At 46.8% G+C, this 24916-nt stretch overlaps 1 protein-coding gene across 4 annotated transcripts in view; it reads right to left on the bottom strand.

The window, feature by feature from the left end:
- The window catches only part of ADK (adenosine kinase), a 542722-nt gene that overhangs the window by 515364 nt on the left and 2442 nt on the right, over positions 1–24916 (bottom strand). For 2 of the 4 annotated variants that reach the window (XM_034775505.1, XM_034775507.1), the window contains exon 1: positions 1031–1185. The exons of the other annotated variants lie outside the window; for them this stretch is intronic. In XM_034775505.1, the coding sequence (XP_034631396.1) occupies positions 1031–1044 (14 nt within the window). In that variant the 5' untranslated portion in view covers positions 1045–1185. Of the gene's footprint in view, positions 1–1030; positions 1186–24916 lie in introns of those variants that run through there. 4 annotated transcript variants of the gene reach the window in all.

The following is a 24916-nucleotide window of genomic DNA, read 5'->3' as shown; positions in this document are numbered from 1 at the left end:
AGACTGGATCATAACGTTCATCCATTACTGCAAGATTATGCAAGTTACTGCCATATTACTATAGTTGCTCTTTCCCCACAATTAAATGTGTAGCATGGAAGAAAAAAAGGCTTAGCTCCAAATCAAACTTTAAAGCGGAGTCCTGCCAACATTATACACCAAGTCTGATTTTAAAACTGTCACAAATATATGCATCTACTTCTTGTCCTTCATCAATTTCATATCACCCCACATTTGCCCCCCATTACAGCAGTTCAATAGTCCATCACTTTAAAGTCAACATACTCCCAAACGATTTTCCTGGAAACGCTTATCATAGCAGGCCAATGACAGATAGATCCCTCCACACATCCTAATTTGAGACTTCCATTTCAACCCAGATGCCCCCATGTTAGTGCAACACATTATTAAATGCTGCGAAGATTTAGAGCAATTTCAGACTAAAAACCACTTTACTTTGCCAGCTAGTGTCCAAGAGAAGGAGAGCACCAGGATGTAAAGAGGCATGTAGTTCGCTTTTATGTTGGATAGGCTTTTAATTTTGTTTCAACCAAACCCTGTTAAATCATAGGTGGGAGTGTAATAGACAAGGGAGTACCTCAGGGCAGAGTACTTGTCTGTAAACCATCCAGCACTCATGGTGCCACATAAATAATAAGCGTCCATAATACTGGTATATTTTTTGCTACATACGGATAATTGCCATCTGATTTAAAGACAGCACTTACATAGTTAAAGTTGGGGGGGGGGAGTTCCTAGTGGAAGGGATGTCAAACAGCAAATGAACTGGTTATGGAGAGATGGGGGGGAAAAGGATGGTAAAATAGAGCTGTTCCCACCCAGAACCCGAGGGAAGGGAATGGAGAACTGAGCCACCCCAAGCCCACGATCATGGGGGAGGCAATGAAACGGAGCCATCCCCAAGTCTAGGCAGAGGCAGTAAGTCAATGCACGCCTCAAACAGCAGCCCGTTGCCCTAGGGGCCGCGCTAGGGGGGCGAGCCACAGCAACATCAACGCCTATGCGCTACCTGAGAACTGGCATGGTTCCCTCCGCACCCTCCTGGAAGGAGGAGTCCCCACTCGCAGCAGCGGCCGCACACAGCACCCCCGCAGCAGCAGCGCGGCCGCCACTTAGCTCCTCTCTTCAGCTCCCTCTATCTCCACTGAGCAGCCCTATGCAGCTTGGCCGCTCACCCAGCCGGCAGCCCCGCCCACACACACACACACCCGCAGCGATTGGCTGACACCAAGCCGGGGCGTCACCCTTGCGAGAAGAAGAGACTGAGGCGAGGGGGAGCGAGACTCGTCCATCGGCCGTGAGCAAGTTGAGGGCTCGCGCCCTGGCCCTCTGAGGCGCACGAGACCAGGCAGTTACCGGACCTGGAATGCCATGCTCGCGCCGTCTATCCGCCATCTTTACTGTGGGCAGACACACCCTCACGTAAACTGTCACCCACCTTTAAAACCCACACCCAATGCACCGTGTTAAATGGGTTGTCTTACAGCAATCTTTCTGCCCATATTAAAGATGGCCACGAAGTGGGGGGGAGGGGAAGGAGACCCTCCTCTATATGACCCTCACAATTACTGTGCCTCACTACCCTCTCAGAGTCTGATCATCTGCCCTCAGGAGGCTGCCCTACTGCACGCACAAACTGCTGTGGTTGGGGAAGTTATAGCAGTAGCAGTACCTGTGCGAAGCGTTGAGGTCCTGCCCTTATTTCCAAAAGCTATTTATGCCCCACAGTATTGCCAAGCCTGAGTGTTCCAGAATCACGAGGCGGGTCCATCCCACAACTCATCAGAGTGGCCTTAAAATAATCGAATGGCTTTTTTTTCTTTCCCCAATACCGATTGGGTTATTTTAACTTAGTTACTGTTTTTGAGCCTTTAAGATCCACTTAGGTCACAGTGTCCAGCTTTTCTCTGCAACAGTTACCACAAGAGACATTCATTTCTTTCAACAACAAGCAGGTAATCAAGAAGTGAAACATTCAAGCAATTTCAGGATCAGGGGCTCTAAGAAACTACACCAAATACTGCAGGAGTTGGCAAGACTGATTTCCCTCTCCCCACCCCCAGAGCTGTCCTTTGGGTATGGTGAATCGGGGCAACGGCCCCGGGCCCCATGCTTTGGGGTACCCTGCGCTTCGATAAAATTGTGAGGAGGAAGGCAGGAAGGTGAGGCAGGAGGGCAAGTGGGGTGAGCAGGTGAATAGGGAGGCGAGCGGCAGGTGGGAGGGTGGATGGCGAGGAGTTCATATTTCTTATTCCAATAATAAATGTTATAACATTTATCTGCCAATAATTCTGTAGTAGAGAACTACAAGATGTTGTGTTCTAACTTTCCATTGCAATTCTACCAGCACTGCTTTTCTGACAAAAATTTTATGGACCACATCTTGTACGAATAAAAGGAAATCTGTACAACCAGTTGAGTTTTCATCAAATTGCAGACAGTAGTCTACATTATTTTTATCATTCTGCTCTTCCCTTTGGAAGTCAAAGGGCCAAATCCTTAATCCCACTTTGTGCCTCTGACTATGCAAGGCAGCCAGAAAGAAAGCCACTGGGGGCATTTCCCTTGTGTAAACAGAAATCTGAGGTGGCTTATAGCCACCTTAGTAGGGTTACCAGATAGCAACTGAAAAAACAGGAAAGGAGGTGGGGGTAATAGGTGCCTATGTAAGAAAAAGTCCCAAAAAACCAGGACTGTACCTTTAAAAACAGGACATCTGATCATCCTACACCTTAGCAGCTTAGGACCACCACCTCCTGTAGATAAATCTCTGATAATTTTCATGACTTTACATTGTGCCTCTTCATATAACCTTGTGGGTCTACCCATGTGTGACCTCTGTTTTCATGGGACTTTGTATCAAAGCCTCATTTAGAAACTTTGCATTGCCCTTGGTATAATATTATAGCCCCTAAGGATAGAATAAGATAGAAGAAAAAATTCTTTTTGCTAGCAGTAGAACAAGAGCTCCTCCCGCCCCCCCCCCCCACTCTTAATCAATTGCCCTGTTGAATGAATGAGGTGTGGATGAGCAAGGCATGGAAGGCAGCACCTCCAGACAGCCTCAACTGTTGGAGAGGGGCTGGAAGCCAGAGGCAAGGACAATAAAACGTGTCAAGTGGGCTCATTAAAGACAAGCAGACATACCAACGGCCTCGGGGGGTTAGAAGCAAGCACCTTCTTTTGGAAACACCCTCTTTGCAGCACTGGGACAACACTCAAAAGAAAGCAGCACAAAGGACCAATGGACACAGACACAGAGTTTGAATCTGGTATAGATTTGCATAAGAGAAAAGCTGCTATAAAAGTGAGGTGTCTTGCAAAGGACCCTGGGTCTTGTCTTGTCAACATGGGAGCATCGATCCGGATCGGCAGAAGCCCGGCTCCACCCCCTCCGCCATCTAACTCACCTGGCCAGTGAAGTTAAGGGGAGCAACTAATTGGTAACAACAAGACGGAGTGTGTTTGTGTGTGTGTGTGTGTGAGTGTAAGTGTAATATATTATATGCATATAATACCGTGTTAATGAATACATGTATTACTAATAAATGTGGCGTTTTGCCTTATTCCCCCTGAAAAGATCCTGTGCAGTACTTTAAGTACAACACTCCAGGTATAGGACCCTGTTAAAGTCTCCTGTCCCATCTAAAATAGCTGACAGATTAACTTTATAAATGTGTATGAAACCACCTATAACCTATTCATAGTTACCTTCTCTATCATATAAACTGTGGATTACTTCAAATGGAATTTTTTTCTGTTTGGAATTGCAACAATTCTGTGTTTTCCTTCTTACAAAAGGCAAAATGCATATCTCTAATTCACCTTTTTTTAGTTTTGCTGGCTCTTTATGAAGAGATGAGTTGCTTATATACCTCTTGGGTACAACTTCTGAAAGTTAGTTCAGTAATCTATTACACACCAAGAAACACTTTATGTGGATTGTTATTCAGGAATAATAGGAGAGTGATTGAAACCGAAGTGTGCTTTATTTCTTTAATTATCTGATAGTAGGTCAGATACCACAGTGAGGTGAGTGAGATTTTATCAAGCTGAGTGATTGCCAATGGAGAGAGGAATAGAGAAAAAGAACAGGGAAAGAATAGGAAAAAAAAGTGCACCCTTTACATATTTCTTAGGTATACTCAATAAAGGGGAAAGGAATGGAGAGAAGGTCACCTGCCTCTCTTCCTTTCTTTCAAGAATAAATTGAAAAGTCATCTCTCTCAACTAGAATTGTGTGAACAACAGTTTTGTTTGTTTGGTTTTGGTTCACTGGCACTTAAAAATAAAGTTTTGGGTTAAAGGAAACATTGTTTGACGAAAAATGAAAAAGCTTTGATTTGACTGAGCCTTTTTAAAATAAAAACAAAGAAAATCAGTATTGCAACAAAGATATTTAAAAAATGTGAAAGGCTTGCCAAATCTGTATTTTTTCGCTGAAAAAAATTTGTACAGTTTTTTCCCCCACCTAGCTCTATTCTCAACTTTCATAGTTTGTCTCTTTATCTAGGATTAAAAAAAACAAAAACAAAAAAATGCAAACTTTGATCTTACAGAAAAATAACCCACCACACTTACAAAGGATACTGTGGTGATGAGGGTCAAGTAACTATCAGTCTCCAAAGTCCTGACCCTATAAAGACACACACACACACACACACACACACACACGCACCTTTACACACACAGTGCGCACTCAGCGGGGATATTCACAAAGTTAAGCAAGTGCACCACTTTCGCAGAACAGGGACTTTCAGAAAGAATTTTCTTCCTATTATCAGCCTGCTACTTGGCTGCATGCAGGTATAGCAGGAAAAATTATTTTTGAAGCATACCCAACTTGCATGTCCTTATATCAACATTTGTAAAGATATGAATTACTCCGTATCAAAGTATGTAATTTATGATTTTCATAAAAAATAAAAATATGCAGGTGAGTTTTGAGGGGGACATCTTGTAAAATTCATATACCTCTAGTGAGGTTAATACTAATCTATTTCAACAGGATACTGTTTTCCTACACTTCTGCTAGAAATGTCAGTTAACCACCTTTTTGTTAGCAATACATTCCTCAATCCTAGAATTGGATCCAAACAGCAGACCCTTACACATGTGCAAAGCAGGACTCTGGTGGGTGGGGAAGGCTCAAAGGACAGTTGAAGATACAGTAACTCCTCACTTAAAGTCGTCCCGGTTAACGTTGTTATGTTGCTGATCACTTAGGGAACATGCTTGTTTAAAGTTGTGCAATGCTCCCGTTTGGCAGCCACCTGCTTTGTCCACTGCTTGCAAGAAGAGCAGCCCATTGCAGCTAGTTTGTGGGGGCTTGGAACCAGGGTGGACTGGCAGCCCCCCTATCAGCTCCCCGCTCCCCTAAGTTCCCTGTGCAGCAGCTGCCCAGCAGGCTAGCAATTGCAGCTGTCCCTCCCCACCACTGCAATGTGCTGCTCCTGCCCTCTGCCTTGGAGCTGTTCCCCGAGACTCCCACTTGCTGTGCGGGGTGGAGGGGAGGAAGAGGGGGGCTAATGTCAGGGTGTCTCCCTCCCCCTCCCCCCTGCTCCTGCACCCCGCTTACCCATCTTTCATAAAGCAGGGGGGACACACGACAGGGCTCAGGATGGAGGGAGCTTGCTGGCAGCAGCTGTGGTCTCAGCAAGCTGATCTAATTAACAAGGCAGCATACTTAAAGGGGAAATGCGCATCTCTCTCACACACACACGGTGTGTGTCTCTCTCTCCGTCTGTGATGCGGTCTCCTCTCTCTCCATTCCTGCTGCCTTGTAGAGTGTGAGAGTTAACCCTTGAGGGCTCAGCCAATTGCTCATTCATCATTTAGCAGTAAAGCATTCCCTAGGAAATATCCCACCCTCTGACTCCTCCACCTCAACCAAGCTTCACAATCATCATCACTGTGTACCAGTATTAAATTGTTTGTTTAAAACTTTATATATATACATACACACACACAGAGTATATCACTTAACATCGTTTTGCTTAAAGTCGCATTTTTCAGGAACATAACTATAACGTTAAGTGAGGAGTTACTGTACCGGTGAACCATCTCTGTATCAGTGGACAAACCCCCACAAACATGGTTTATTTCCTCCTCATCCCCCAATAACTCAAATTCAATATCACAACCCTGAATCACAAGCTATAGCTCTCCATAACACAGTTATGCATACTCTATAAGTAAATAATAAAAAAAACAGAGTAAACCAAAATTAAGCCCTAGATCCAACAGCTTCTTTTACACTAGCTACTTCTCCACATTGACTCTCCAACAACTTCCACACAAAAGAGGGGGGGGGAGGGAATCCCCCCTTCCTTTCCAGTTACCTTACAAGTTTATTTGTAGGTAAGATCAGCTGACCTGACTAGATGAGTAATGCTACCCAGCTGCCTTCCTTCTGTCCCAGACCGGTTAGATAGAAAGGAACTCACAAAAGACCTGGGAAGAATCCAATTGAATTTCAGAATTCATTATCAAAACCACATATTTACTGGGAACAGTGGACCCAGAGAGACAATGTAGACCAGGAGTCGGCAACCTACGGCACACGTGCCGAGACGATTTTGCCTGGCACGCGGCTGCCAGCCGGGGTCCCGGCCGCTGACCCCGCTCAGCCCGCTGCCGGCTGAGTGAAAGGAGCCCCAGGCCAGCAGGAGGCTGAGCGGGGCTGGCGGCCGGAACCCCAGACTGGCGGCAGGCACGCCCCCTGGCTCCCCTCTCACCGCGCTCGGGCTCTGAGGCTCCCGGGAGCGTGAGCCGCCGGGGCGCGGGGTGCTGAGCCTGCTGCAGGAGGGGCAGTGGCTCACACTCCCGGGAGCAGCAGAGCCCAAGCGTAGCGAGGGCGGAGCCAGTGGGTGCACGGGGTCTGCCGCCCACATGCATCTGCTGCAGGAGCCCCCCAGAGGGCACCGGGCCACAGCCCAGGCAGGCGCACCCTCCAGTTCCCCCCCTCACCGCGCTTGGATTCTGCGGCTCCCAGGAGTGAGAGCAACTGCCGCTGTCCCTCCTGGAGCTCCCCCCCCTCCCGCTGCCTCAGCACTCTGCGGGGGAGGGACTGTGCACGTGGCAGCCTGGCGGCGTGTTTTGCCTCCATGTGGAGCCAGCATCTGACTGGCATGGACATGGTAAGGGGAATCCTGGGAGGCAGTCAGGGAGCAGGGGGAGGGCTGGATGGGTCAGGAGTTCTGGGGGTCCTGTCAGGGGGCGGGAGTGTGGATAAGGGTCGGGGAAGTCACGGGACAAGGAACAGAGAGCCTTAGGTAGGGGGTGAGGTTCTGGGGGGCAGCTGGGGCAGAGGTCCCAGGAGGGGGCAGTCAGGGGACAATGAGCGGGGGAGGGTTGGGGGTTCTGACAGGGGCAGTCAGGGTACGAAGTGGGAGGGAATGGATGGGGCGGGGCTAGGGCAGGGCTCTCCCCTCTTTTTTGATTGTTGAAATATGGTAACCCTAGGCGAGGGGGGAGCTGTGGGGGCACATGGGGGCTAGGGGAGGAAGGGCTGGGGGGCGGCTGCTCCCCGCTAGCAGCGCCGCCACCTTCGCAGGGCTGCTGCCCCCCTGCACCACGCCGGCTACTCCATGGCTGGGGCTCACTGCTGCCGCAAGCGGGACGCTCTGGCTCTCCGGTGCCTCCGGAAGGCAGTTCCTCCCTGCCGAGCTGCTGCAGCAGCCCAATCCCGGCAAAGCCAGTGAGTGGACTCGGGGCGGGGGCCACCGGGGTGGGGTGGGGAGGGGAGGGCTCATGGGGGGGCTGTGCACCCTCCAGGGGAGTTCAGGGGGTGGGGAGGGGGGAGGGGGGAACCTGGTCTGGGGAGCAGCCCCTGGGCACGGCTGGCCCCTGGGGTCTATAAAGGCTTGTTGGGATTTGCCTCTCAATGAACCAATGTGCAGGGGGGGGGGGGCCGCAAGGTGGAAGTTTCGCCTAGGACGCAAAATATCCTTGCACTGGCCCTACCCCAGGGGGTGCGTGCACCCCAGGTTAAGAACCACTGCACTAAACTTATAAGATCTGCATTTTAAGTTAATTTTAAATGAAGCTTCTTAAACATTTTAAAAAACTTGTTTACTTTACATACAACAATAGTTTATAGACTTATAGAGAGAGACCTTCTAAAAACGTTAAAATGTATTACCAGCACGTGAAATTTTAAATTAGAGTGAATAAATGAAGACTCGGCACACCACTTCTGAAAGGTTGCCAACCCCTGATGTAGACAATGAGGGAAATGCGGATGGTTATAGCCCAAGTGAGTTCTTTTCAGTGACCCCCAAAGTGCTTGTACACCCTTTCACACACAGCATGAAATGAATATATTATTTAAATAAACAGGTCTCTGTTCCAATCTGATAATGGAGAAGAATAAAAATTGCACTGGATATTTTTTGTTCTGGCAACTCGGGCATGATTACTTCCAGTTTTAAGCAATGACATGTGGGGCCCTAACTACTAATTATAGAATTAATAACTGCATAAGGTGAAACAGAACTTTCATCATTATAATGCTGGCATTTTTCAGTTGGCCAGTCAACTAACTGCTTCAGAGGATATATATTTATGTCCAAACAGCAGTCAGAGGAAAGTTTGTTGCTCGTATTCCCTCATAGAATGAAACCATAGCACCTTTGTGCTCTACTCATCTTTCTAAAAAGAGAGTTTTGGAAATTTAGGGAGTAATATTTTACATCTGTCAACAATATACTTATTGATTTTATCGGTCTTTCAGGACCCAATACTGCAAGCTAATACAGTTACACCTCTGAATAGAGCCACACTGAAGTCAGTTCCCACAAGGCCAATGAGAATACTTATATGAGCAAAGTTATGCACCTGCTTACCTGTTTGCATAATTGGGCCCTACAAGGGAATCTGGGAAGGAAAAAGATGCACAGATCTGAGGGGGTGAAAGCAAAGGACAGAAATAAAAGAGAGCAGGGTGAAATGAAAAAAAGCAAGAGAAGTGAAACAAAATGAACTGCTCACTTCTAGATGGGAAATTTATTGGAGTTTATTTAAGATACCAATCTAGTTTACAGTCTAGTTTATTTGGATTGGTAGCTGAAAGAAGACACAATAAAACCTCTCCCCTAAAATTGTGCAATCTTCCTTTACTTGAAAGAAGTTTGGAAAGGGAATCATTTTAAAATACATGAAATACTAGTAACTTAGCACAGAAGCTACCTGTAAAATAACATTAATAAAAAACTTTGCATTTTTTTATACATATCAAATAGACTAAAGCCCAAATTCAACTTTAATTATGAGCAATCACAATTCAACTTTAATTATGAGCAACAACTCTTCCTAAAAACTATTAACAATTGTGTGCTTGATAACTTAGTCTAAGGATATGTCTACACTACGAAATTAAGTCGATTTTATAGAAGTCAATTTTTAGAAATCGATTGTATACAGTCAACTGCGTATGTCCACACTAAGCGCATTAAGTCGGTGGAGTATGTCCTCACTACCGGGCTAGCATTGACTTACAGAGCGGTGCACGGTGAGTAGCTATCCCACAGTTCCCGCAGTCTCCGCCGCCCATTGGAATTGTGGGTTAAGCTCCCAGTGCCTGATGGGGCAAAAAAAACATTGTCGCGGGTGGTTTTGGGTACATGTCGTCAGTTGTCCCTCCCTCCGTGAAAGCAACGGCAGACAATCATTTCGCACTTTTTTTACGTGCAGACGCCATACCACGGCAAACATGCAGTCTGCTCAGCTCACCAACACCGCCGCTGTTGTGTCCTGGGTGCTTCCTGGATGCTGCTGGCAGCAGACAGTGCAATAGGACTGCAAACCATCGTCATACACTGCTTCCACTGCAACTCTGCTTTCCTGCTCTCATTCAGACACCACAGCACAGCAAGCGTACAGCCCGCTCAGCTCAGCTCACTGACACCGCCGCTGTTGTGTCCTGGGTGCTGCTGGCAGTAGACGGTTCAGTAGGACTGCAAACCATCATCATACACCGCATCCGCTGCAACTCTGCTCTGCTGATATTGCCTCGACAGCGAATTTCTCCATGTTGTCTGTCGTGGGCTCCCGGTCCTCGGGAAATGTGTGCGGTGCTAACCGTCATCCTCCACCGCTTCCGCTGCAACTCTGCTCTCTTGGTGCCATGAATCCACCTCGCAGGTCCTCTCGTCGTTCAGTATAAATATCTATTCTCATGGCATCCATCGTCATCCTCCGATTCCGCTGCAACGCTGCTTTCCTGCTCTCCTTCAGATGCCATACCACGGCAAGCATGGAGCCCGCTCAGCTCACCGCTACTGTTGTGAGCATTGTAACCACCTAGCACATTATGTGCAGAACCAGAAACTGCAAAAGCAGGCAAGGAGGTGACGACAGCGCGATCACGATAGCGATGAGGACATGGACACAGACTTCTCTCCAAGCATGGGCCCCGACAATTTGGACATCATGGTGGTAATGGAGCAGGTTCATGTCGTGGAACACCGATTCTGGGTCAGGCAAACAAGCACAGACAGGTGGGACCGCATAGTGTTGCGGGTCTGGGATGATTCCCAGTGGCTGCGAAACTTTCGCATGCGTAAGGGCACTTTGTGACTTGCTTTCCCCTGCCCTGAAGCGCAAGAATACCAAGATGAGAGCAGCCCTCACAGTTGAGAAGTGAGTGGCGACAGCCCTCTGGAAGCTTGCAACGCCGGACATCTACCAGTCAGTCAGTAATCAATTTGGATGGGTAAATCTACTGTGGTGGCTGCTGTGATCCAAGTAGCCAACGCAGTCACTGAGCTATTGCTATCAAGGGTAGTGACTCAGGGAAATGTGCAGCTCATAGTGGATGGCTTTGCTGCAGTGGGATTCCCTAACTGTGGTGGGGCGATAGACGGAATGCATATCCCTATCTTGGGACCGGACCACCTTGGCAGCCAGAACATAAACTGCAAGGAGTACTTTTCAATGATGCTGCAAGCACTGGTGGATCACAAGGGACGTTTCACCGACATCAATGTGGGATGGCCGGGAAAGGTACATGACGCTCGCATCTTCAGGAACTCTGGTCTGTCTGAACAGCTGCAGGAAGGGACTTACTTCCCAGACCAGAAAATAACTGTTGGGGATGTTGAAATGCTTATAGTTATCTTTGGGGACCCAGTTTACCCCTTAATGCCATGGTTCATGAAGCCATACACAGGCAGCCTGGACGGTAGTTAGGAGCTGTTCAACTATAGGCTGAGCAAGTGCAGAATGGTGGAAGAAATGTGCATTTGGACATTTAAAAGCACGCTGGCGCAGTTTACTGACTCGGTTAGACCTGAGCTAAACCAATATTCCAATTGTTATTGCCACTTGCTGTGTGCTCCACAATATCTGTGAGAGTCAGGAGGAGACGTTTATGGCGGGGTGTGAGGTAGAGGCAAATTGCCTGACCACTGATTACGCGCAGGGTGATTAGAAGAGTGTAGCAGGGCATGCTGCGCATCAGAGAAGCTTTGAAAACCAGTTTCATGACTGGCCAGGCTACAGTGTGACAGTTCTGTTTGTTTCTCCTTGATGAAAACCCGCCCCCTTGGTTCACTCTACTTCCCTGTAAGCCAACTGCCCTTCCCACTTCGATCACCTCTTCCAGAGGCAATAAAGCCATTATTGTTTCAAAATCATGCATTCTTTATTAATTCATCACACAAATAGGGGGATAACTGCCAAGGTAGCCCAGGAGGGGTGGGTGAAGAGGGAAGCACCGGGTGGGGGTGGGGGATGAGGGTAGGAGGAAAAGACAAGGCCACACTGCACTTCAAAACTTATTGAATGCCAGCCTTCTGCTGCTTAGGTAGTCCTCTGGGGTGGAGTGGTTGGGTGGCCGGAGCCCCCTCGCGTTCTTGGGCATCTGGTGAGGAGGCTATGGAACTTGGGGAGGAGGGCAGGCGGTTACACAGGGGCTGCAGTGACGGTCTGTGCTCCTGCTGCATTTCCTGCAGCTCCATGAGACACAGAAGCATATCGGTTTGATCACCCAGTAGCCTCAGCATTGCATCCTTTCTCCTCTCATCGCGCTGCCGCCACCTCTCTTCTTGCTCCCATCACCTCTCATCTTGCTCATCCCTCCTTTCCTCACGTTCATTTTCTGCTTTCCTGGACTCTGACATTGTTTGCCTCCACGCATTCTGCTGAGCTCTTTCAGTGCGGGAAGACTGCATGAGCTCAGAGAACATTTCATCACAAGTGCGTTTTTTTCACCTTCTTATCTGCACTAGCCTCTGGGATGGAGATGATAGGGGAAGCGTTGAAACATCTGCAGCTGTGGGAGGAAAAAAAAGGGGAGAGTAGTATTTAAAAAACACATTTTAGAGAACAATGGGTAGACTCTTTCACAGTGAACCAAGCTGTTAACATTACATAGCACATATGCTTTCGGTACAAGGTCACATTTTGCCTCTTATATTGAGGGCCTGCCGGTTTGGTGTGAGAGATCACACACACAGGGCCGGGCAACAGAATTCAGCTTGCAGGCAGCCATGGTAAGCCACAGTCTTTTGGCTTCTTCAACCTTCATAATATGTGGGAATGGTTTCAAACAGCAGCGCCCTCCTTTCCCATACCAAGCACCCGTTAGGTTGGCCATTAAAAAGGAGGGGCTGTACTGGCCGCGAATGCATCCCAAGTCTTCAGAGCAAATTAATCATTAAACACACTTGCTTTTAAATCATGCATTATATTTACAAAGGTACACTCACCAGAGGTGCCTTCTCCGGCTTCATGGTCTGTGGTTGGGAGGGTATTGGCTCCAAGGTGATAAACAGTTCCTGGCTGTCGGGGAGAATGGTTTCTCTGCTTGCATGCTGTGCGCTATCCTCCTCCTCCATCTCCTAATCTTCCTCATTCCCAAAATACTCATCCCTGTTGTGTGAGACTCCACCCTTGCAGGTGTCCATGGACAGGGGTGGGGTAGTGGTGGGCCCCCCCCCCCCCCCCCTAGACTTGCATGCAGCTCATCGAAGAAGCGGCATGTCTGGGGCTCTGACCCAGAGCGGCCGTTTGCCTCTTTGGCTTTTTGGTAGGCTTGCCTGAGCTCCTTAATTTTCACGCGGCTGCTGCAGATCCCTGTTGTAACCTCTGTCCATCATGCCCTTAGAGATTTTTTCAAATATTTTGGCATTTCGTCTTTTGGAACGGAGTTCTGATAGCACGGATTCGTCTCCCCAAACAGCGATCAGATCCAGTACCTCCCATTCGGTCCATGCTGGAGCTCTTTTGTGATTCTGGGACTGCATGGTCACCCGTGCTGATCAGCTCACCACGCTAGCCAAATAGGAAATGAAATTCAAAAGTTCCCGGGGGGTTTTCCTGTCTACCTGGCTAGTGCATCTGAGTTGAGAGTGCTGTCCAGAGCAGTCACAATGGAGCACTCTGGGATAGCTCCCGGAGGCCAATACCGTCAAATTACGTCCACACTACCCCAAATTCGACCCGGCGATGTCAATTTCAGCGCTAATTCCCTTGTCGGGGAGGAGTACAGAAATCGATTTAAAGAGCCCTTTAAAGTCAACAAAAATGGCTTCGTCGTGTGGATGGGTCCAGGGTTAAATTGATCTAACACTGCTAAATTCAACCTACACTCATAGTGTAGACCAGGGCTAAGGAGAATAAGTTGCCTAATACTAGTAGAGAAAGGAGGATATTGTGCTTTGTATTTTTAGTTTAATACATCAACTGCCAAAATTCAATGCTTACCTATTCTACATGTAGACAAATCAATTTCTTTAAATTGCCAACTACATCATGACCATCCAATCAATATAAGAGATCCAGAGCATCCACAGGAAAATGATAATGTAGCTGACATGACTTTATTACAGGAAAGAATGGCATTTGCTAGGAAATGCTCCCAAAGAAGTTGTTCATTTGCCTGTTCCATATACACATATATAGAGATAATTTTTTAGAGGAATTTTTAAATTATTTTATAATCTCAGCAACAATTTATGCAATGCCATATATTGCAATTTATGCAATGATATAGCTTCTGTATTATCCTCCATCCCTATCCTTACATAACCTACCGTTTTGTTTGCCTTTTTTTTTTAAGCCACAGCTGTACAATGAGCAGAGGTCTTCCTTGAGCTGTCCACAATGTTGCCCAGGTTCTTTTCCTGAGTTGGTAAAGCTCATTTAGAACCCAGTAAGGTGTATGAGTAGTTCAAATTTTTCCTTCCCATGCACACTACTTTACATTATCAACATTGAGTTTCATTTGCCATGCCATCATGTTGCCCATTCACCTAGCTTGGTTAGGTCTTTCTGAAGTTCCTTACAGTCCTATGTAGACTTAGATAACTTACATAATTTTGTGTCATCTGCACATTTACCATCTCACTGCTCAGTCCTTTTTCCCCCAATCACTGATAAATATATTAAGCTACACTGGTCCTAGAATAGAATTATGTGGCACTGCACCACTACTTTCTGCCATGATGGCAGTGGACCATTTATTTGTTTTCTGTTTCCTAGCCAATTTTTGATCCCTGACAATATTTTGCTTTTGACCCTATGACCACTGTGTTTCTTTTAGTAATCTGATATGGAGGAACTTGGTCAAAGATCAGTCCATTTGACAGTCTAAATAAATAATGTCATCCATTTTTGGGGTATCAGCTAGTTACTGACAAGTTCAAAGCATGCCTCACTAAACTTTAGAATGATATTCCTTTGCAGCAACCATTCAGATTAGATCCTAAATACTACTTAATTACAGTTTTTGTTTGTGGAGTTTTTTCTATAAACTCTCCCTCTCTTCCCCCCGCCCCCAAAAGATAACTTAAATCATCATCTATCCCAGACTCTGGGTATCCTGAAATCAATTAAAAGCACAATGTAAAAAAAAAAAAAAAAAAAGACCACCCACCACCCCAAAAATAAAACAAAACCAAACAAACAGCAGTGCTTTTCTTCTCCCCATCTCCTACGAAACATTCATCAGTCAGCAGACCTATTAAACCTCCAATCCTACTGAAACCTGTCACAGGGAGAGTCTCTCTCCAGTAGGTCCCAGATCATTTAAGGCTTTATTATGTCATAAACAATGCCTTTTACACACTGCTGAGAAGTCAATTGGCACCCAGTGTAGATCTCAGGGCAAAAGTGCAATATCCTCATCACAAAATACTGTGACAGGTTTCAGAATGGTAGCCATGTTAGTCCTACTGTATTTTCCACTCCATGCATCTGAAGTGGGTTTTAGCCCACGAAAGCTTATGCCCAAATAAATTTGTTAGTCTCTAAGGTGCCACAAGTACTCCTCGTTGTTTTTACAAGATACTGTGTGTGTCAAGCAAACTGCTGTTTTATGTAAATAACTTCAGCTTCTGGTTCAGTTTAAGGTTTAACCACCCCACATATAGCATGAAACAGTCAGGTCTATAGGCACCCTTTAATTGTAAACAATGGAACAACTATTATGGATTTTATATCTTGTTTTGGGACAGCATTAACCATGATCCACATTGTTTCATTACTAAGTTTATTCTGTAGTTAATTCTGTTTTTGGAAATTATGGATAGCGAAAATAATGACTGAGGCCTGGTTTACACTACAGGGCTGGGTCGAATTTAGCCGCATTAGGTCGATTTAAAAATGAATGTATCCACACAACGAATCCCGTTTCGTCAACCTAAAGGGGTCTTAAAATTGACGTCTGTACTCCTCCCCAACGAAGGGAGAAGCGCTAAAATTGACCTTGCTAGGTCAAATTTGGGGTATTGCGGACACAAATCGACAGTATTGGCGTCCAGGAGCTATTGTGACTGCTCTGGACAGCACTTTGAACTCTGATGCACTAGCCAGGTACACAAGACAAGCCCCGGGAAGTTTGAAATTCATTTCCTGCTTGGTCAGCGTGGCGAACTCAGCAGCATTCAGCAGCACAGGTGACCATGCAGTCCCCCCAGAATCGTAGACCGTAGAATGTTTCTACACTCCCCCTATCATCTCTGTCCCTGTGGTTATCGCAGATTAGAAGGCAAAAAAAAAAAAAACCACACACTCGCGATGACATGTTTTCCAAGCTTATGCAGTCCTCCCGCACTGATAGGGCACAGCTTAATGCATGGAGGCATTCAGCGGCAGAAGCCATGAAAGTATTATGTGAGTGTGAAGAGCAGAGGCAGGACGCGATGCTGAGGCTAATGGGGGAGCAAACAGACATGATGAAGCATCTGTTCAAGCTGCAGGAAAGCCAACAAGAGCACAGACCCCCACTGCAACCACTGTATAACCGCCTCCCCTCCTCCCATGTTCCATAGCCTCCTCACCCAGATGCCCAAGAACACGGGGCGGGGGGTGGGGGGTGAAGGAGGCTCCGGGCACCCAGCCACTCCACTCCAGAGGATGGCCCATGCAACAGAAAGCTGTCATTCAAACAGTTTGATTTTTAGTGTGGCTACAATAAGTCATGTGGCCTTGTCCTTCCCACACCCTACCCAGGCTACCTGATCCGTTATTTCATTATTTTTTTTTAAATGAATAAAAAATGCATGGTTTCAAAATAATAGTTACTTTATTTCGAAGGGGGGAGAGTGGTTGGCTTACAGGGAATTAAAATCAACAACGGAGGCGGGTTTGCATCAAGGAGAAACACACACAACTGTCACACCAAAGCCTGGCCAGTCATGAAACTGGTTTTCAAAGGCTTTCTGATGTGCAGCGCGCATTGCTGTGCTCTTCTAATCGCCCTGGTGTCTGGCTGCTCAAAATCAGACACCAGGCGATTTGCCTCAACCTCCCACCCCGCCATAAACATCTCCCCCTTACTCTCACAGATATTATGGAGCACACAGCAAGCAGCAATAACAATGGGAATGCTGCTTGCGCTGAGGTCTGACCAACAATGCCAGCAAGCTTTTAAACGTTCAAAGGCACATTCTACCACCATTCTGCACTTGCTCAGCCTATAGTTGAACTGCTCCTTACTACTGTCCAGGCTTCATAAGCCATGAGAGCAAGGGGTGGGTGCAACTGCGCGGTGCTGCCAGCTGAGAGAGCAGCCTGCAGCAGAAGCCTCCAGTTCACATGATATTCCAGGCAGGACCGAATCTCCATGAGATGAAACTTAAAGAAGAGAATGACCTGGAGTCTCTAGCTCCCATTTGGTGCTCTAAGAGGAGGATAGCCATGTCTGTCTAGGCGCCCCAATGGACCTCACTGAGGAGGATTCCAAGGAGTCCTCCCAGAGCAGCAGTACCACATCTGCCAGCAGCACCCAGGAGGACCAGAACAGAACCCAGAACCCCCGGCCAAGCTACATGTCCGACGAGGACGCGTACCAGTCCTACTGCACCGTCTGCTGCCAAGGCACCCAAGAGGACCAGAACGGATCCCCCGAGCTCGTCGCTGGGGAGCAGGAGAGCAAAGTTGCAGGGGAAGTGGTGGAGCCGTACACCATGTCCTGGAGGTTGCTAGGAGCCAGGCAGGGAAGATGTTCCCAGAACCCCCGGCCAAGCTATACGTCCGACAAGGATGGGTACCAGTCCTACTGCACCGTCTGCTGCGAAGGCAAGGAGCTGCTGCTGTGTAGCAATGCCAGCTGCTGTAGGTGCTTCTGTGTCGAATGCTTGGAGGTCCTGGTAGGGCAAGGTACCTCAGCCAAGGCAAAAGAGCAAAAGCCCTGGAGCTGTTACACGTGTCAACCACAGAAGCACTATGGGGTGTTACAGCGTTGACTGGACTGGAATGTACGGCTGCAAGACTTCTTCACCAGCAACAAAGGAAAGGAATATGATGCACCTATAATCTAAAAAGGCCCGCACATTTCCCAGAGTCACTACCCTTGATAACCGAACATCAATGATTGCATTGGCTACTTGGCTCACAGCAGCTCCCACAGCAGACTTGCCCACAATAGCAGCGGTGACGGTAAGCTGAGCGGGCTCCATGCTTGCTGTGGTATGGCATCTGCACGGGTAACCCAGGAAAAAAGGCGCGAAACGATTGTCTGCCATTGCTTTCATGGAGGGAGGGGCGACTGACGACAAGTACCCAAAACCACCCATGACAATGTTTTTGCCCCATCAGGCATTGGGAGCTTAACCCCGAATTCCAATGGGTGGCGAAGACTGCGGGAACTGTGGGATAGCTACCCACAGTGCACCGTTCCGTAAGTGGATGATAGCCACGGTAGTGAGGACGCACTCCGCCGACTTAATGTGCTTAGTGGGGACATATGCAATAGACTATAAAATCGATTTCTAAAAATTGACTTCTATATAATCGACCTAATTTCGTAGTGTAGACATACCCTGAGAGTGACTGACTGTGGAGGGAAAATTTAAGTTTGATAGACAACAACTAGCCACGGATGGATGTTAAAGGGGGAGGTGAGGGAGCACCAGATTCCAGGGAAAGCACCACTTGGGGAGGAAAAACATGCATTTTGAACTTCCTACTTGATAGTGTCCTTTGATCATGCTGGGAGAGGCCTCCCATCTTTCCTGCTGACCTCCAGCTAGTAACTGCTTGGTAAATTTTCAACCCTTCTTGGGTCTGTGTTACATCCTTTGATTCTCAGTCACAATAGATTGCCCTCCCAGTTTTTTTAATATACTTTATTACTGAAGTGTTGGATTACATGTGGTATGGTTCATTTTAAAATTTAAGTGTATCTGCTTTAACTTTTCAGGTGGAACTTTATCTGATTAAGATGCAGTTTGCTGTGTTTGGCTATATGAGCAGAGTGTTGGATTCCCAGTCTCTCTTCGTGCTAACTACTACTATAAGGACACTGGCATTAACTGTGGTTTTTTAAATACAGATTTATATTTTTGCTTATAATATTTTATTTGCTTGTTTTTGGTGGTTTTGTTGTTGGTTTTAGTTTTTTGTTTGTTTTTGTTTTTGCAGTGCAGAGATTTTTTCCTCTTCCATTGTTCACAATTGTCAACATCACCTGTTATTAGGACTTGAAACAGTCATTCATCTGCCAAAAGAACAAATCACTGAAATACACCAATTTCTGCACAGACACAAAAAATGCCAAGCTTAACTTAGGAGGAATAGTAAATCTGACTTTTTATCATGACTGTTCTCATGCCAGTGTTAAAGTACCTTTGCTTAATGCTGCATTTTAAAAAAAAGAATTACCGGTAGTTACAATTGGACTCTAAGCCCCTTATGTCAAGCCATGTTTCAAATTGTTCATTGCTTTATGATGTTCACTTATGCAATATTGTAACCAAATCAAATTCAAGATGACTCTTTTTATTTGTGTATCTATGTGCTCCTGTTTTGAACTAACTCATTCACCTGCACATCTACCAATGTGATATATGCCATCATGTGCCAGAAATGCCCCTCTGCCATGTACATTGGCCAAATCGGACAGTCTCTACGCAAAAGAATAAATGGACACAAATCAGACATCAAAAATTGTAACATTCAAAAACCAGTAGGAGAGCACTTCAATTTCCCTGGACACTCAATAACAGACAAAGTCGCCATTCTTCAACAAAAAAAACCTTCAAAAACAGACTTCAACGAGAAACTGCAGAAATGGAATTAATTTGCAAACTTGTCACTATCAAAGTAGGCTGAATAAAGACTAGGAGTGGCAAGGCCACTACAAAAAATAATTTTCCCTTTGTTGATACTCACACCTTCTTGTCAACTGTGGGGAATGGGCCACATCCAGCATGACTGAATTGGCCTCATTAGCACTGACCCCCCACTTGGTAAGGCAACTTCCATCTTTTCATGTGCTGTATATTTATACCTGCTTACTGTATTTTACACTCCACCTGATGAAGTGGGTTACAGCCCACGAAAGCTTATGCCCAAATACATTTGTTAGTCTCTAAGGTGGCACAAGGACTCCTTGTTGTTTTTACTGATACAGACTAACATGGCTACCTCTCTGAAACCTGTCATTTTTCCTCAGATAGCATAAAAAGTACTTCAGATATCATGTAGCAATGCTCAGTGTGATAATACTACCTTTTAATTAACACAGAAATCTAACTAGTGTTATGGATCTCAATGCTTAAGTTTTGCCAAATCTGAGCCCTGGCACATCTAGGCTTGGTAGTTCATGTGGAACCTCTGGGCTTGCCACATCAGTTATGAAAGTAAACAATTTGCTTGAGCCCTGGCACCTCTTTCATTACAAATTAAGCACTGGTCACCCTCAACTGAACTGAACCGCACTCACTAAAGGCTTGTCTGCACTGGCACTTTACAGCACTGCAACTTTCTCGCTCAGGGGTGTGAAAAAACACACCCCTGAGCGCTGCAAGTTTCAGCGCTGTAAAGTGCCAGTGTAGACAGTGCACCAGTGCTGGGAGCCGTGCTCCCAGCGCTAGTAGCTATTCCCCTCTTGGAGGTGGGTTTTTTATAGCGCTGGGAGAGCTCTGATAATCAGGCCTAAGGGCTTAGATCTGCTGTGGGACAGTGTTTCTGTGGAAGAGACAGCCCAGCGTCCACTAGCAGTGAGGTCCCCACACTGAGAGCTGAAATCACAGAGCTGGTGGAACCTCAAGACTGACTTGCAGAAGTCACAGGGGCAGGTGACGGCACATGGCCATTGGCAATGGAGAGGTGGAGTGAATGGTGGCATAATGAACAGTGTCCAGAGCAAGCGGTGAGTGGCTGGAGGAAAGAGTAAGGTGCCTTCTCCCTCCCACAGTGTGGGAAGTGAACTCATGCAAAAGCACCTCTGAACTTTGGGTCTCCATTGACAAAGGACAACAACTATGAATGGGGGAGAGGGAGAAAAGAGTGGTACTGTTAAAGGAACATTTGGTTGTTGGATAATGTTTTAGTGACTTTGCTCCAGAATGCTAGATTGCGACTGGGAAATGTATATAAATATACGTTTCCTAGAAGGCCAAGATTTTTAAAATGCATTATTTGCCAAGATTGTTATCTCACATTATTGCAATCTCGAGAGGTTATCATCTTAGGGTGTTTCTGCACTAAACATTATAATTTCTTGTTTACTTAACAATAGTCTGACCCAGTATAACCAATGGTCCATCTAGCCTGGTATCCTCTCTTCTGACAGTGGCCAATGCCAGGTGCTTCAAAGGGAATGAACAGAACAGGGCAATTATCGAGTGATCAATATCCTGTCATCCACTCTAGCTTCTGGTGAAAAGAGACTAGGGACACTCAGAACATGGTGTTGCATCCCTGCCCATCCTGCTAATAGCTATTGATGGATCTATTGTCCATGAACTTATCTAGTTCTTTTTTTGAACCCTGTTATAGCTTTGGCCTTCACAACATCCCCTGGCAAAAAGTTCCCCAGGTTGACTGTGTGTTCCTTTTGTTTGTTTGAAACCTGATGCCTATTAATTTCACATAGGTGACCCCATAGTTCTTGTGTTATCAGGAGGAGTAAATAATACTTTCTTATTCACTTTCTCCACATCAGTCAAGATTTTATAGACCTCTATCATATTCCCTCTTAGGGTATGTCTACACTTACCATTTAAAGCGCAAAAAGTCCCTTTTTTACGCTAAAACCGCGGGAGCATCTACACTTGTTAATCACTTTTTGCGGTGAAACTCTGAAGTTTCACTGCAAAAAGAAAACCACCTTCACGAGAGGCATATAACTCTTACCGCTGTTCTTTTTGCGCTGCTGTGAAAGTGAAGACACGTTCTATCAGTGTAAATACCCTTTGGTCTCCGAAGGATATCCCACAGTTCCAAAAGTGGCCACTCTGGCCAGCATATCTGCTGCTCTGACGCACAGATGTCCGCCCCTCCCCCTTTTTGAAGTTTGAAGCACCCTTTCCCTTTGTTTGTAGATATGGGCAAAAGCAGCCAGACAGCAGGAGGTTTTTAAAAAAAATGCCATGGAAGAAACCAGGAAGTAATGGTGCTTCTGAGATATGAAGCAGGGCAGCATGGGGCACTGAGCAGGGACCCAGAATGCCTTCCACTCACCCTCCACTTCCCACAAGACCTATCGAGAGAGCTGCACTGTGGGATAGCTGCCCATCAGCGATGGAAGTGCTGCTAGTGTAAACACTCTCTGACGCCTGAGGAATTGAGTGAGTACACAAACCAGCGTTTTTCTTTCACCGGTTCCCCATCACCGGTGAAACTTACAGCGCAAAAACTCTGTAAATGTAGACATACCCTTAGTCTGTTTTCCAAGCTGAAAAGTCCCAGTCTTATTAATCTCTCCTCATATGAAAGCTGTTCCATACCCCTAATAATTTTAGTTGTCCTTTTCTATACCTTTTCCAACTCCAATAAAACTTTTTTGAGATGGGGCAACCAGAACTGCACGCAGTATTCAAGATGTGGGTGTACCATTGATTTATACCATTGGTGGGCAAACTACGGTCCATGGGCCACATCCAGCCCGCGGTACCCTCCTGCCTGGCCCCTGAGCTCCTGGCCCAGGATGCTCGCCCCCGGCTCCTCCCCTGCTGTTCCCCCTACCCCGCAGCCTCAATTCACTACACCACCGATGCAATGCTCTGGGTGGCGGGGCGGCGAGCTCCTGGGGCAGCACAGCTGCAGAGCTTGGCCTGATCTGGTGCTCTGTACTGTGCTGTGCGTGGCTGGCTCCAGCCGGGCGGCGCAGCTGTAGCACCGCCAGCCACCGGTGCTCCAGGCAGCACAGTAAGGGGGCAGGGGGCGGGAGGGGCTGGATAGAGGGCAGGGGAGTTTAGGGTGGTGGTCAGGGGACAGGGGTTTGGATAGGGGTTGGGGCAGTCAGAGGGCAGGGAACAGGGGTTGAATGGGGGCAGGGGTCCGGGGGGGGGGGTTGGATGGGGCAGTGGGGGGCAGTCAGGGGCGGAGGTTCCGGGGGCAGTCAGGGGAGAAGTGGTGGTTGGATGGGGGCAGGAGTCCCAGGGGGGGCAGACAGGAAGGAGAGGAGGGGTTGGATGGGGCGGCACAGAGCAGTCAGGGCGGGGGTTCCTGGGCGGGGTCAGGGAGCGGGGGGGGGGTGGATCCCGGGGGGCCGTCAGGGAACAGGGGGGTTTGGATGGGCCAGGAGTCTGGGGGGGCCTTCAGGGGGCCAGAAGCGGGGCGTGGGGGGCGGCCCACAGCCCCCTCCTCTAACCAGCCCATGCCCCCCTCCCCTAACCGGCCCTCCATACAATTTCCAAAATCCGATGCAGCCCTCCAGCCAAAAAGTTTGCCCGCCCCTGATTTATATAGTAAAAGTGGAGGAGCTTGGTTTGCCAGACTGATAAGCAAACCAATGCTGACAACCTATGTGAAAAGGCTGCAAAATACCAAGCCTCTGGATTGCATCGACATGCAGAAAGCCTTAGAAGCCAGGCACTATCAAAACCAATTTTAAAAAGTACTTAATGAGGCTGTTAAGAATGCTGGAGACACAACACAGTTTATGAGAACAAACATGGCTGTCACATCATACTTTCTATTTAAGCAAGAGATACCACACACTACAAACTGGAGGCCAATGTTAAGTGCATGGTCACTTGTTAATCGTGAAGTGGGACACTGGTTTCAACCAAGACCAGCAAATGCTCACTATCCTTCTGCAAGCAACTCAACTGACTGGTTAGAAGCATGCGGTGCAACAGTGAAAAACTCCGCAGTTGAAAAAGTGAAGAACTCTCTCACCGCATTCAGAAAATGTGCATACATGGCTGATGAATGCACCAATGCAAATGGACATCAAGTATTAAGTCACTGCATATGTTATCCTGATGTCAGTTGTAGCCCAGTAGATGCATTTCTAGATGTTCAGGTTATAGAAGACACATCAGCTGCATCTGTGACAACCCACATCTTAGAAGAGTTATATGCTTATAAATTGAACCCTAAAGAAATGGCTGCTTGTGCATTTGATGGAGCTACAAGCTTCTCTGGAAGACATAGTGGAGTACAAGCTTTGCTCAGAGAAAAGTGTAACCCTAATCTCTCCTATACACATTCCGGAGGCCATCTACTCCAACTAGCACTAGTATGAGCTGCAAATCTTCAAAAGACATTTAAAAAGGCATAAATTTAATATCTTCTTTTTTTCAGCAAGAGTCCAAAAGGACTGAACGTCTTGGAAAAAATAGAAGACACAGGGACTGAAGTTCAAATGAGTCCAACCTGGAAAACCCGCTGGCTTTCTCATAAGCAACCCTTGCCTGTTGTCTTAAAATTACTGAAACCATTATTATTGGCTTTGGAAAGTATCCACTGAGATGGGACGGCTCTAAGGCCTTGGCGACACTCTGGAATTCACAGCGAGGGGAGTAGCTTGCAGCGCTGCGAGCGAGTGTGCAGCGCTGCAGGCTCTGATTACACTGGCACTTTACAGCGCTGCATTCGCTGTGCTCGGGGGGGGGGGGGGGGGGGGGGACTTTTTCACACCCCTGAGCACAGCAAGTTGCAGCGCTGTACAGCGCCAGTGTAGCCAAGGCCTAAGTAGTGAGACTAGTTTTACTAAGTTCAGAGAAAATTATTGCCATTCTCGCTCTTGTAAGTCTACTGTTGAAACCACTTGGGTCATTAAACAATGCCATCCAAGCATCTGCTACAACAGTAGTAGACCTTTGTCCAGCAATAGAAGCTATTTCAGAGATCTATACATTGAAAACGTAATGGAAGAAGCAAAGACTTCAATTCAAAAGTTGACTAATTAAGGCACTTATATTGACTCCTTAAGTGAAGAGGACAAGATGTGTTTGTTAAGACAGCTGAAAAATACACAGATGTGATTCTTAGAAATCTACAACAGCAACTTCTGGATTCTACTTAACCTCTACGTAGCTTTTACAGATACCTGTCTTATAAAACACCAACAGTTAAGTGGAGTGAGGCACTACCAGCAATGGGGCTGCGAGATGATCAGGACAGAATAAAGAATTTGAACAGAGTGGAATATCATAAGATGAACAAATGAAGATTTGACTTCAACTTCTTCTTTATCAACACTAGTCAGGGCCGG

The sequence above is a fragment of the Trachemys scripta genome, chromosome 7 (genome assembly GCF_013100865.1).
Source record: "Trachemys scripta elegans isolate TJP31775 chromosome 7, CAS_Tse_1.0, whole genome shotgun sequence".
NCBI lineage: Eukaryota > Metazoa > Chordata > Testudines > Emydidae > Trachemys > Trachemys scripta.
Note: the sequence above shows the minus strand (reverse complement) of the source record. Positions and strands in the feature narration are given on the sequence as shown.